The 12,338-nt window shown below is 40.6% G+C and overlaps 1 protein-coding gene across 3 annotated transcripts in view; it reads left to right on the top strand.

The window, feature by feature from the left end:
- Positions 1-12,338, top strand: part of NCBP1 (nuclear cap binding protein subunit 1) — a 43,439-nt gene that overhangs the window by 22,233 nt on the left and 8,868 nt on the right. For 2 of the 3 annotated variants that reach the window (XM_061634168.1, XM_061634176.1), the window contains 9 exons: positions 2,079-2,148; positions 3,100-3,315; positions 3,938-4,035; positions 5,240-5,303; positions 9,063-9,173; positions 9,590-9,654; positions 10,203-10,265; positions 10,706-10,780; positions 11,717-11,820. In XM_061634168.1, coding sequence (XP_061490152.1) covers positions 2,079-2,148; positions 3,100-3,315; positions 3,938-4,035; positions 5,240-5,303; positions 9,063-9,173; positions 9,590-9,654; positions 10,203-10,265; positions 10,706-10,780; positions 11,717-11,820 — 866 coding nt within the window. Of the gene's footprint in view, positions 1-78; positions 160-2,078; positions 2,149-3,099; positions 3,316-3,937; positions 4,036-5,239; positions 5,304-9,062; positions 9,174-9,589; positions 9,655-10,202; positions 10,266-10,705; positions 10,781-11,716; positions 11,821-12,338 lie in introns of those variants that run through there. The other variant, XM_061634186.1, reaches the window with a different exon arrangement.

Raw genomic sequence — 12,338 nt, 5'->3', positions numbered from 1 at the left:
ATTTTTAGATATCTCTTTTTAGACTCGCTACGAATGAACTGGAGAGTGGGAGGGGCATGACGTCCCTAGTCTTGACTTCAAAAACATTCTTGCCTTCGCACGATAGGTGGAACTACTTCCCCACGGTGATGGCCCCCTCCTATGAAAATCACCTTTCAGGTGAGACCAATGGTACATTTTGGGCAGAGAAGGTCCTTGGTGGCCCCTCTCCCAGTGGTCTTTGGAGCACAATTTTGGTGCCGTGACTTGGATGGACAGATGGAGTTGGCTGCCTAGCAGCTGCTGAGCCTCTATCAAAACCCCTGGGCGCCATACTGTGAGCATGGAGACCTCAGTTAAAAACTCCCTAAACAGGGCCATTTGAGGGGAGGCTTGGGGCTCTGGGTGCCTGACCCGTCAGCTCCATACTGAACAGCCTGGTTGCTGTACTCAGCTCCAGGGGACAGAGAAATCTATCTTTTGTGTGTCTGTCTGTGTGTTCCTGGCCAGCAGTTCCAGTGACAACAAATAAAGCCTTCAAGCTCAAAAGCTGCAGTGTGGGTGGATGCATCTGGAGCGAGTATAAATTTTACATTGGGCTATGAAATAACTTGTTGGGTGCCAATGACTGTAGGTTGGTGGAGCTGGAGCAAGTGTGGTGCTTGTGTATGTGAGTAAGGGGGTCCTTGGGATGTTTTGGCTTATTACTCAGGACTCTTCCCCCGTGTCAGTTTAAGACCCTTGGGAGACCTCGTGGTCGCTGAACGTCGGCTGAGTGAATCAGTGGTTTAATAAGCCTGCACTCTGGCGTCTACCACCCTGCTCTGAATGAGGAGTTCGTAGGCATCTAAGCTGCCAAAGGGCCCTGCATGAATGAGAATTGTCTGTGTCTCCCTTTCCCTTTCTCCTGAAGTGTTGGACTTGTGAAAAGGGGAGGCGTTTTCATGGCAGGGGACCTTTGGACTCCCATCTTGCATGTGACTGAGGCGTGGAGGGCGTAGTAGCCCTGTTAAGCCAACAGAGCCCTGTCTGGGGATTGTCTGTTCTCAGCAGTGTGAGAGTGCAGCTCCTTGGCAAATCCAGGCCTGAGGTTTCCTGTGCCTGGTGTTATTGGCCGTGCGGGACTGGTGAGAATGATCAGGGGGACGGAGGGCGAGGGATGAGCCACAGTTCCCAGCAGGGAACTGGGAGGGCCTCACAATGAGGAGCCGGACGTTGGAGAAGTAGGCCTACCCCACGGGTCAAGCTCAGTCCCTATATGCCCAGATTGGGAAGCACAGCTTCCCACCACCAGCAAAGGTTTCCCACAAGCAGGGGAATCAGAACGGTATAACACAGGAGAGGCACAGGGAAGACATGTCCAGTGTAAAAAGCGCCCAAAACACTACTGGACTAAACACTGGCAAGCGTTACTGGGCAGGCAGGAGGCCCTCTATAGGGGTGCTGACTGCAGAAGCCAGATACTGCAGAAAATTAGAAGGGAGGGATTCCGCCCAAGGATGTTGAGACCCTCGTACCATCGTATCCAAATTTACACCCCTAGGCCTTTGTTGTAGATGTTCTAACTAGGTATGTCTATGTCTGACAATCTTATGTTCGTATTCTGAGCCTTAAATGCATTTGTGCTTGCGGAGGGTTTGTTGCTGTGGGATCAGAGGGGGCCCCATTTTGCCCATATTGACACTTTGCTGCTGGGTGCCCTACTATCCACCAGTCAACGAAATCAGGATGGGGGATGTTACCTCACAGTTAGCCCCAACCCCAGAAAAAGGTACCCCAGCTCTTATATACTTATAGTTTGAAGAGTTTTCCTTCCACAGGGCTTTTCTAAAAAGAGATGTCTCCAGTGTGTCAACAAGGACCAAGCACAAGCAGCTCCATTCATCCATACCAAGAAAAACCCTGAGCTGTGAATTTGCTCATTGGAAACACATGCCTATCCTACTATGGCAGCAAGCCACCCCTGTTTTGATCATTACTTGCTTGTTTGAATAACTTTGAATAACTTTGATATTTTCTCTTATGGTATTTTAGAAATGGAATTCTGGTCAGATATCAATCATACTTAGAATGTTCGGGTTTTTTTCTCTTTATGTCAGACGGCGTCAGAAGATTCATGTACCCATGTTACAAGTTTGGTCTGCTGATAAACCACATCCACAAGAAGAGGTAAATATCATTTGGGTTTTAGTCCATATCACCACATGCATCTGAAGAATTTTACTTTAATATATATTGTCCTTCGGCAGAGCTTCCAGGGAGGTTGACAATAACAAGATAAAATGCAAATTAAATATATTTTTAAAATTCACTAATTCATTCAAAAGCCTTGGAAAATGAAAATTGTTTTGTCTGCCAATAAAAAGCTGATACTGTTGGCATCTGGTGGACCTCCAGTGAGAAGTCCTATCAAATCCTCTCTCTTTTGGGATGTAAATATAATAAAACAAAAGAATATTTCTTAAATTCTTCTCATTCTGTTCCCCCCGCCCCTGAAATTGTTTTTAAGCATCTGTAACTCTATGAACTGCTTAGATAGTTCAGTGGCTTCAAAATCATGGGTTTTAGGTGCCAGATGGGTGGCCACTAAACTATTAACAATAGCCAAGATCCAAAATGCTGCTGTGAGAGTCTGGACATATCTAGTGGATTTTGGCAGCATTTTTAAAAATTGTAGATCACATTGCCATATTGTAATCTGCTTTTGTAAGTCACCTCTGTTTCAAAAATGATTTGCCATGTAGCATTATGGGCTGCTGTTTCCAAATCCCAAACCATAACCTACTTACGTGGTTCTTTAGATTGGGGTGGCTAACCTATAGTCCATCCAGATGTTGCTGGACTGCAACTTCCATCATCTCCTGACCATTGGCTGTGCTGACTGGGGCTGATGGGAGTTTCAGCCAAACAACGTGTGGAGGAGCACAGCTTAGCCACCTTCTGCTTCAGGTCCTGGCTGAGTACTGAGGGCAAAAGGATGTTTTCAGGGATGTGAAGTTAACTTTCCGATCAGACAATGGAGTGGATGGGTGACTTTCAAAAAAAACAACACCATTCTGTTTGCAGGGGATGATCGTCTGCATGAAAAAGAAATGGCTGATGGGTACTTTTATTTTTCAGTACTTGGATTGCCTTTGGGCTCAGGGTCAGAAGCTGAAAAAAGATTGCTGGCAAGAAAGGCATATCCCAAGACCATACCTTGCTTTTGATAATGTGCTGTGTGAAGCACTTCAGCACAACCTGCCTCCCTTTACTCCTCCACCTCACACTGAAGATTCAGTTTACCCAGTGCCAAGAGTTATCTTCAGAATGTTTGACTACACCGATGATCCTGAGGTGAGTTATGTGTAAGAGTGAAGTGTGCCTTCAGTTTAAATCCCATGGAGAAAAATGATATAATATCCTCAGCTGTAAGAGAGAGAGAGAGATTCATATCGGGGATACCAAGTATTGTCTTATCTCTAATCTGAAACTTTGGTTTTGTGGTTAGTTTTGGGCCTTGGACAGTTTTAGGCAAAGAACTGCTTAGGCTGGCATGAGGCTTGCTCAGTGACTTTTTTTCTTTGAATCGCCTGTCCCACTCCTGCATAAGATACAAATTGCTTTTTTGAGACTCCTCTCAGTTTCAAAAGTAGCTTTTCATATGGTGTAGGTCATTCAGTGCTGCTGCTTGAAGAAGAAGAAATCTAAAGCCTCCTTGTGCTCATGGAACTGGTTTCACAGTTCTTTGGAACCTGGCCTGTTTTTTAACAGCAGCAAAACTCACTATGAGGCAGGCCCTTTTTAGCATTTTGGAAATGCTTACGTTTAAACCCCAGGAACAATAAATTGTATTATGTTTGAACTGTTGACAAAGCTATAACGGCAATAATGTGTCCAGACTTTGTCATTTAGTTTGATTAAAATTGACTTTGAGGCTGTGTCACTCACTTCTGACATTTCTTAATTCCTTCCTCAGGGTCCTGTTATGCCTGGCAGCCATTCCGCTGAAAGATTTGTGATAGAAGAAAATCTTCACTGCATCATCAAATCACACTGGAAGGAGAGGAAGAACTGGTAAGAGCTCTTTGCTATCATACAGGGTAAGCATTAGGGGATCAAAACACTTCTGTGTTTTCTACCTGCCTTACCTTATTATTTTCTGAGGAGTGTGGCCAAAGAGGGCATTATATGCACATGGGGCGAAGATAGATCAAATCCACTGCAGTTTAAAAAGCCGCTTGTCCCTGTATCAATTGCTGCTGTGAAAAACCTCGATGGAACTCTTCTACGTGTGCATCTATTTTTTTCAAACTGCACCCTGTAAGTTTTTATAAATGGCTTAGAATAAATATAAAACTGTGTTTCACAATAGTGTTCAAGTGTCTTCACACAACCATCTTATAGGTGGTGACCCTTTGCTACCCTCTAAGGCCGTCTTTTTGCGGTTGCAAGATCTTATAAACCTCTGATAAAAATCAGATAAATTATCTTGCCTATCTCAGGGAGAGACACCTACTAAAATGTCTTAAACTTTAAAATGAACCCTATAAGGATATTCTTAATGAAAAATAATCAGGATAAAATATCTCCTGAAATAAAATGTCCAGCCACCAAGGAGGTGGTTGGAAAAAAGAGAGGGGCCTCTTGAAATACTGTCCCCTTCTGGGACAAAATGCTCTGAGGATGGCCTTGAGCAATAACCATATCAGCTTTCCAGCGATGTCTGATTTAGGTTGTGGAAGGAGATCTGCCCTTCTAATTTTGACTTTTGTATTTGAAAGCAGTCCCCCAAAAGTTGAGGAACTGTAAAAATAGAAGTGATCAAATGTGAGTAGCTGTAAAGAAAGACTCTTAGCATCCTGGAAGATTGCTGCTGTCCACTTTGCTTGCAATAGGAAATGTTCTTTATCAAATTGTGTCTTGACAATAAGCTCACAAAATAATACTTTCAAAATGCAAACCTTGTTTTGTTTTCTCAGTTTCTGGAACAGTAGCATACAGATCTCTCATTCCAGTCAATGAAAAGCTATTTTCAGGAGATATATGCAAATACTCTGAATCATTTTTAATTTGTATTGTTATATTGGCATGCATAATTTCTGCACTTGAGTGTCTTAGTGTCACTTTGGTGCCTTTTTTTATATAACTGATTGATACACATGCACTTAACTAAAAGTGTGTTTAATGGCAAAGTCTTTGTTAGTTTCCTAACTTACCTTTTTATGTATTGGCATTTTTTTATCATGCTTGAATCACTGAGTCTGCCTTTTTTCTCTAGTGCTGCCCAGCTACTGAGCTACCCGGGGAATAACAAGATACCTCTGAACTATCATATAGTTGAGGTAACCTTTTTCACTTACAAAATGCCTTTACTTCTTACGTTTTAAATTCCAGTATATGCAGCTTTTCTATTCAGTAATGATTTTTTCCCCAGTGCTATGTTGCCGTAAGACTTGGCACTGTGCCTTATCGTGTGCTCTTGCTCTTGTAATAGTCAGAGAAACAAAACTGACTGCATAGATTGTGTGTACGTGCTTTAGAGGAGTGGCTGTGCAGCATATAGAATTCTGGGTTTAAGAGTTTATTTAAAATTAACCAGAATTTAATTGAAATACTTCTGAAGCCGTTGCAGAAGCTTATAGGACTCACAAACGGGTGCCTAGAGCCCACTCTCAAGGCATAGCAAGGATGTGTGTGCAGCCCCAGTTTCTTAAAACCTAACATAAATCTCCCTCTTCTCCCCTCCCATCCCGCCCTTCCAAATCCCTGGTTGGGAAATTTCTGGAATTTTTATCCCCCTGCCCTTGCTAATTTGCAATAATTCATTTGCTAAGAAACAGCTGTACAGGAAAAGGAGATGAGTCTGTTGTACCCTAATTGCCCAGCAAACAGAAGATCCTCTTTGATCTTGTGAAAGAGCAGGACAGAAACTATTCTCCTTAAAAAAGAAAAAGAAAAAAAGGTTTCCTAAGGACAGATTGAGTTCATATAGATCTTCAAGTGGCCTCTGAGTTGCATTTTCTCTATTATTCTGTATCTTTCCACACTACAGGTGTATATATATATATATATATGAGAAGACCAGTGCCAGATTTAGGAACAAGCTAAGTAAGCCATGGCTTAGGGCCTTACATTATCAAGGGCCTCTAAATATGTTAGAGACAACTAAGAAGACTTACTATAACTGAAATCGCTTTGGCTTAAATAACCTGTCATATAAAATTCACCACCAAAATTCTGAACGCTGACTTCCCCATCCTAATCCACACCCAGTCCCATCAACTTCCCTTCCAAGGCTGCTGGACTACTTGCATCATCCACAGGTTGCCCAACTTCACCTCCATCCTCAAGAAGAGACAATCGGAGCTAGCCTACCAATACATTCTAAAGTCCCTGTTCCATACCAGGCATCACCTCCACTATCACCTCCATCATCACCACTTTCCCACACCCACCCCTCCATATACCACCAGACAGGCCTGTAACCAGCCTCAATATTGGGGGGGAGACAAAAATATAGGGGGGTTGTATTGTAGGAATTACAAACTATCAGAGAGAAGAAGCTTCTTTAACACGTAAGAAAAGTTTTGAAACTGGATGTCAGAAGAGGGAAAATCAGCAGCTTGAAGGGCAGTTAAAAAATTATCAAAACAGGCCCATGACAGTCATGGACTACCACTGTGCCTGAACTAACTTGCAGGAAGGGAGTCTGAGGAACTGAGGCAGATAGTGGTGATGATAGACAGGCAAACCTCTAGGCTTAATAGACAAAATAAAAACTGACAGGTTGCCAGGTCTGGATGGCATCCACCTGAGATTTCTCAAAGAACTCAAATACAAAATTGCTGATCTTGTAACAAAAATACGTAACTTGTACCTCGATCCTGCTCCATACCCAAGGACTTAGAAAGTGGTCAATGTAACACCAATTTTTAAAAAGGGATCCCAGGGCAATCCTGGAAACTACAGGCCAGTTACTCGAATGTGTCTCTTGCGAAAACTGGTGGAAAGTAATATTAAAGATAAAATAACCAAGCGTATAGAAGAACAGACCTTGGTGAAGCAGAACCAGCATGGCTTCTTCAAGGGTCAGTCTGGTCTCACTAATCTATTAGAGTTCTTTGACAGTGACAACAACCATATAGATAAAGGTGATTCAGTGGATATAATGTACTTGGACTTTCAAAAAGCTTTCAACAAAGTACCTCATCAACGACTCCTGAGTAAGCTTAGTAGTCATGGAATAAGAGGAGAGGTCCTCTTGTGGATCAGGAACTGGCTAGGAAACAGAAAGCAGAGAATAGGAATAAATGGACAATTCTACCAGTGGAGTAATGTAGAGTCCCCCAAGGATCAGTATTGGGACCTGTGCTTTTTAGCTTGTTCATGAACAACCTAGAGTTAGGAGTGAGCAGTACTGAGGCCAAGTTTGCTGCTGATACTAAATTGTTCAGGGTTGTTAATAAAGGGGGGGGATTGTGAAGAGCTCCAAAAGGATTGAATGGGTGGTAAAATGGCAAATGCAATTGAATGTAATCAACAGTAAAGTTAAGCATATTGGGGCACCCGCCTTAATTTCACATATGCACTCATGGGGTCTGAAGTATCATTGACTGACTAGGAACGAGACCCTGGGGTTGTAGTGGATAGCTCGGTGAGGATATCAACCCAGTGTGCAGCAGCTGTGAAGAAGATAAATTCCATGCAGGGATTATTAGCAAAAGTATTGAAAATAAAGCTTGCCCATCATAATGATAAATCTGTGGTACAGTTCTGGTCGCCTTGGCTCAAAAAGGATATTGGGGAGTCAGAACAGGGTCAGAAAAGGACAACCAAAATGATCAAAGGGATGGAACATCTCCCCTATAAGGAATGGTTGCAGCATTTGGGACTTTTTAGCTTGGAGAAAAGGTAAGAGATGCCATGATACAAGTGTATAAAATTAGGCATGGCATGGAGAAAAGTGGATAGAGAAAAGTTTTTCTCCCTGTAGAACTTCTGGACATCCAACGAAGCTGAATGTTGGAAAATTCAGGACAGACAAATGAAAGCATTTCTTCACATAGTTAAACTACAGAGTTTGCTTTTAAAAACGATTAGATAAATTCATCGAGGGTAGGGCTATCAGTGGCTACAAGCCATGATGGCTCTGCTGTGCCTCCATGGTTGATGCAGTAGGCTTCCAAATACCAGTGCTTGCAGGTTTCTCATGGGCATCTGATTGGCCACTGTGAGAACAGGATGCTGGACTGGTTGGGCAATTGGCCTGATCCAGCAGGCTCTTCTTATGTTCAAATAAATAAATAAATACATTGTACTTCCCTTAAAAAAGTTCTAATCTCTGTAATTGTTCTTGTGCTCTATAAAGTAAAAGTCTTCAGTTTCATATATGCTAATTAAGAAATCATAAGATATTTGATAATGCAAATAAAGCTTTTTGCAAGAAGTATGTTTTATTCAGTTGTTTTTCATTGCACCTTTGCCTATGTATATAAGCAAATGCAGTGGGTTACCATTTACTTTTTCATTACCCTTTCTATTATAAAGTAATATACTTTCTTCTTTATTTTTTATGGTATTGGGCTTCTGAATCTTGACATGGCTTAGGGCCTCAGCATGTCTTAATCCGGCCCTGGAGAAGATGTGTAGTAAAATGATTATCTGTCTGGGCTCAGTGGTGTTTTGAAATCTGGGGATCTCTCCTTGTGATAGCAGTTTCTTAGCCAAGAGCTTGAATAAATAAGCATATTTAATATTGAAGAAATATCCCTGGCTATATAACTGCTGTGGAGCAGTAGTTAAAGCATCAGACTAGATTTCAAATACACACTGGCCCATCCAGCTCATTGGTGACCTTGGGCCTCTCTCAGCCTAATTTGCCTCATAGGGTTGTTGTGAGGATGAAATGATTGAGGGGGTGGGGGACAGAACATAAACGTGATAAATAATATGCATGTTTTTTACTTAAGGTATTTTTGAGGGATCATTTCACCATTGTACTTCAAAAGTTGTCAGACAATGTTAACAATGCCTGCTGATACCAATATTCAGACAGGATAGGTATGCATTTCATCATACCTTTGTCATGGTTTCCCCCCCAGGTAATCTTTGCTGAGCTATTTCAGCTTCCTGTTCCACCACACACTGAAGTCATGTACACTACGCTTCTTATAGAACTTTGTAAACTTCAACCTGGCTCTTTACCCCAAGTTGTATCCTTTCTTCTGAACAACTCATACCAATTAGTATTCCTCAATTTTTTGAGGAAAAAATGTTAACGCATTTTCTGTTCTTAGCTGAATTAGAAATCAATTGATTGAAGATGCAAATATTTTGAATAATATCTGAAAAGAAATTTGCGACTAAAAATGTTTTCATTGGTCACCAATCTTACTCATCAGGTAAAAATAGGAAAGGTACCCAGAAGTCTAATTCTACATGGCAAAGGCAACCCAGATAAACTATTGCTCTTCCTGTCAAAAGTGTCTCGACCTGAGATACATTATTTGAGTCTGATTCAGTAGCTTAGCACTCTGACTTTGGGCACAAAAGCCCTCTCTTTCAAGAATAAATGGAGAGTTAAAATATTAAGATTCATCCATATTATTCCTTAAATAGAAACTTACAGCTTGCACAAGCCACAGAAATGCTGTACATGCGTCTGGATACAATGAATACTACTTGTGTAGACAGGTAAGTAAATGTACTCGCCTTTCTGAAGGGTTTATGAATCAGGCTTCATCACCTCAGTTAAACTGAATCAATGTATAGCTGTCGAACCATCTTGTTTTATGATCACAGTGACTATCGAAGAACATTTCTTACTTACCTAGTAATGAGCAGAGGCAGCCAAGTACAATTTAGTTTGATAGAGGTGCAGAAACAGCTAAAAGTGCACTTGTGAGTATTAGATATTATTGCCAAAGCTATTGTCTAAGTTTCTTGAACTGAACTACATAATTAGTTTGTTGGTACAAATATCAAAGATACTTAGAACTAGATACCTGATCTCTTCAGGAAAATCCAGTTTTCTGACAGGTTTGTGCATTCTGCACCCTAGTCTTAATTTATTAAGCATTCTGGATTCCCTTAAGCTTCACAACTAGTACTTCCATGAATCTATTTCAATGAAGTAGATTGTGGCATTCCTTGTAATGCCTAGGATGTAGTGTGAATAATGTAACAGAATTGCTATGGTCTGGCCATAAGGGAGTTAGTGAAACTTTTTTTCCCCCATAAAGGTTCATTAATTGGTTTTCCCACCATTTGAGTAATTTTCAATTCCGTTGGAGTTGGGAGGATTGGTAAGTATTTCTCATTACTTTCTTAACTGATTTGCATTTATTTCAGTAAATTTTTATTTCTAGATAATTACTGAAATGGTTCTAATTAACTCCTTTTTTACAATATACACTCCTATTTCAAATATCCCAATGGTGTTAAATTCTGCAAATTAGTCTAATTTACAAAAGTAATATTCTCAGTGACCTCTCTGAAAAGTTGGTTAGTTGACAAATATGTGGTTAAAAATGTTCTTTTTTATAGCAGATTATGTGAAAATAACTTTACTGCCACAAACTGTAATCCCCATTCCTGTATTAGCTTCCTGATGGCTCTGACTCTGCAGAGAGCAAGAGAAGCACTACAGTGGAGGTTAAAGGTGCCTTATCAGTGCATATTAGAAAGATTAACCTATATATGCTTTTCTAAGTAATGGCAATTGCATAATTTTGTTCAATGATAGGTCAGACTGTCTTTCTGAGGATCTTGACAAGCCCAGACCTAAATTTGTAAGAGAAGTTTTGGAAAAATGCATGAGGTGAGTGAGACATTAAAATTGCTAAAGGGGTACAAGATAGGTGTAACGCATTAATTCCAACTTAATGCACTTGCTAAAGGGTGGAAGAACTTTATATGAGATAAATTCAATTCCCACTTTAAATCAATAGCATTTTCTTAGTCTTTGTAGGTTGCATTCAGTGTTGTGCTAAGGACATCATTCTGTTGGTGCAAGCATTTCAGCTTTGGTCTCCCTACGTCTCCCCCCTCCCCCCCAATGGTGTTCTGGGGGTTCTCCTGACCCTCCAGAGCAGATTTGGGGTGGTTGCGGTGGGACGAGAGTGGGGAAAATCCCGTTGTGCTGTGCTAGCAGGAGTCCTTGCAGTGGCTTTTGCTAGCACAATAAATTAGTTGAATACAGCCCTGTATGTCCAGGAATAGGACACTTATTCCTTTTAGATTAAATGGAGTATTTGAGTGAAACGTGAAGCACCATGAAGATGGTTATTTGTCCCAATAACATGAAGGAACCAGTAGTTGAAGCACTCAATTGCAAGAAAAGGCAGTTAGTAAAAAAGAATGTTGCTGAATGAATTTAAAGAATTTTTTTTGTCTTAAGTTTAGATTCCTCTGTGTCAGTTCTTTGTTTTGTAATGTCTAATGGCCAAAAAATAAATATAAAATTAACTGGACTGAAAACAATTGATCATATGAACAAGTGAACCTATCAGTAGAACAGACACTTGTGTAAATATATTTAGGAACTGGGTATGGATGACATAATTATACTTCTGAATGTTCGCTTCCCATTTCAGTGTGAAGCACAGTTGATTCTGTATTTAGTCTTATAATCAGAACACTGACGTTGGTTCACAGTTCAGGAATGCTTGATTTGGTTTTGTCCATAGTATAATATCACAATAGGAGAATCACTTGTTCATGTTCTGTAAAATCTTTTACTTGGTTTTTTTTTCAGGCTTTCCTACCATCAGTGTATAGTAGATATTGTTCCTGCTACTTTTTCAGTCCTAACTCCTGCAAATCCAGCATGTATTTATAAATATGGAGATGAAAGTAACAGTATGTATATGGGCTATACTTGTGGTTGTCGACTTCTTTCTTTTAAATAGTTGGACTAGTTTTGTTGAATCATCTATTGAGAGTTGGTATAGTCTAGTGCAGAAGTTCCCAAACTGTGGTTACAAGCTTCATTCAGATGGTCCGCAGCATGTCCGCATTGAATATTCTTACTAATTTTTCGTAGTATTTTATTGCTTTATTGCAAATTGTAATACAGTAAAATACAATGTAAGAAATAAAGGAAGCAATAAAAATACAACTAAAAAACCATGCAGCATCTAGCACAGTGCATTAGAATTGCTGTAGCAGGCAGAAAAACCATGTAGTGGTCCGCCAAGATCATCAGCAAGTTTTAAGTAGTCCATGGGAGAAAATGCTTGGGAACCACTGGTCAGAGTCGGTTAGAAACTGACCTATGAATTGCGGAAGTCCTGGTTCTCATCTTGCCTCTGCCATAAACTCACCAGGTGACCTTGGTGATGTAAAACTCTCACAGCCTCAACTTCCATTTGCAATAT

This window comes from Rhineura floridana, chromosome 1, assembly GCF_030035675.1.
Source record: "Rhineura floridana isolate rRhiFlo1 chromosome 1, rRhiFlo1.hap2, whole genome shotgun sequence".
In the NCBI taxonomy this organism is placed as follows: Eukaryota; Metazoa; Chordata; class Lepidosauria; order Squamata; family Rhineuridae; genus Rhineura; species Rhineura floridana.
The sequence above is the reverse complement of the archived record's forward strand: the minus strand, read 5'-3'. Positions and strand labels throughout refer to the sequence as shown.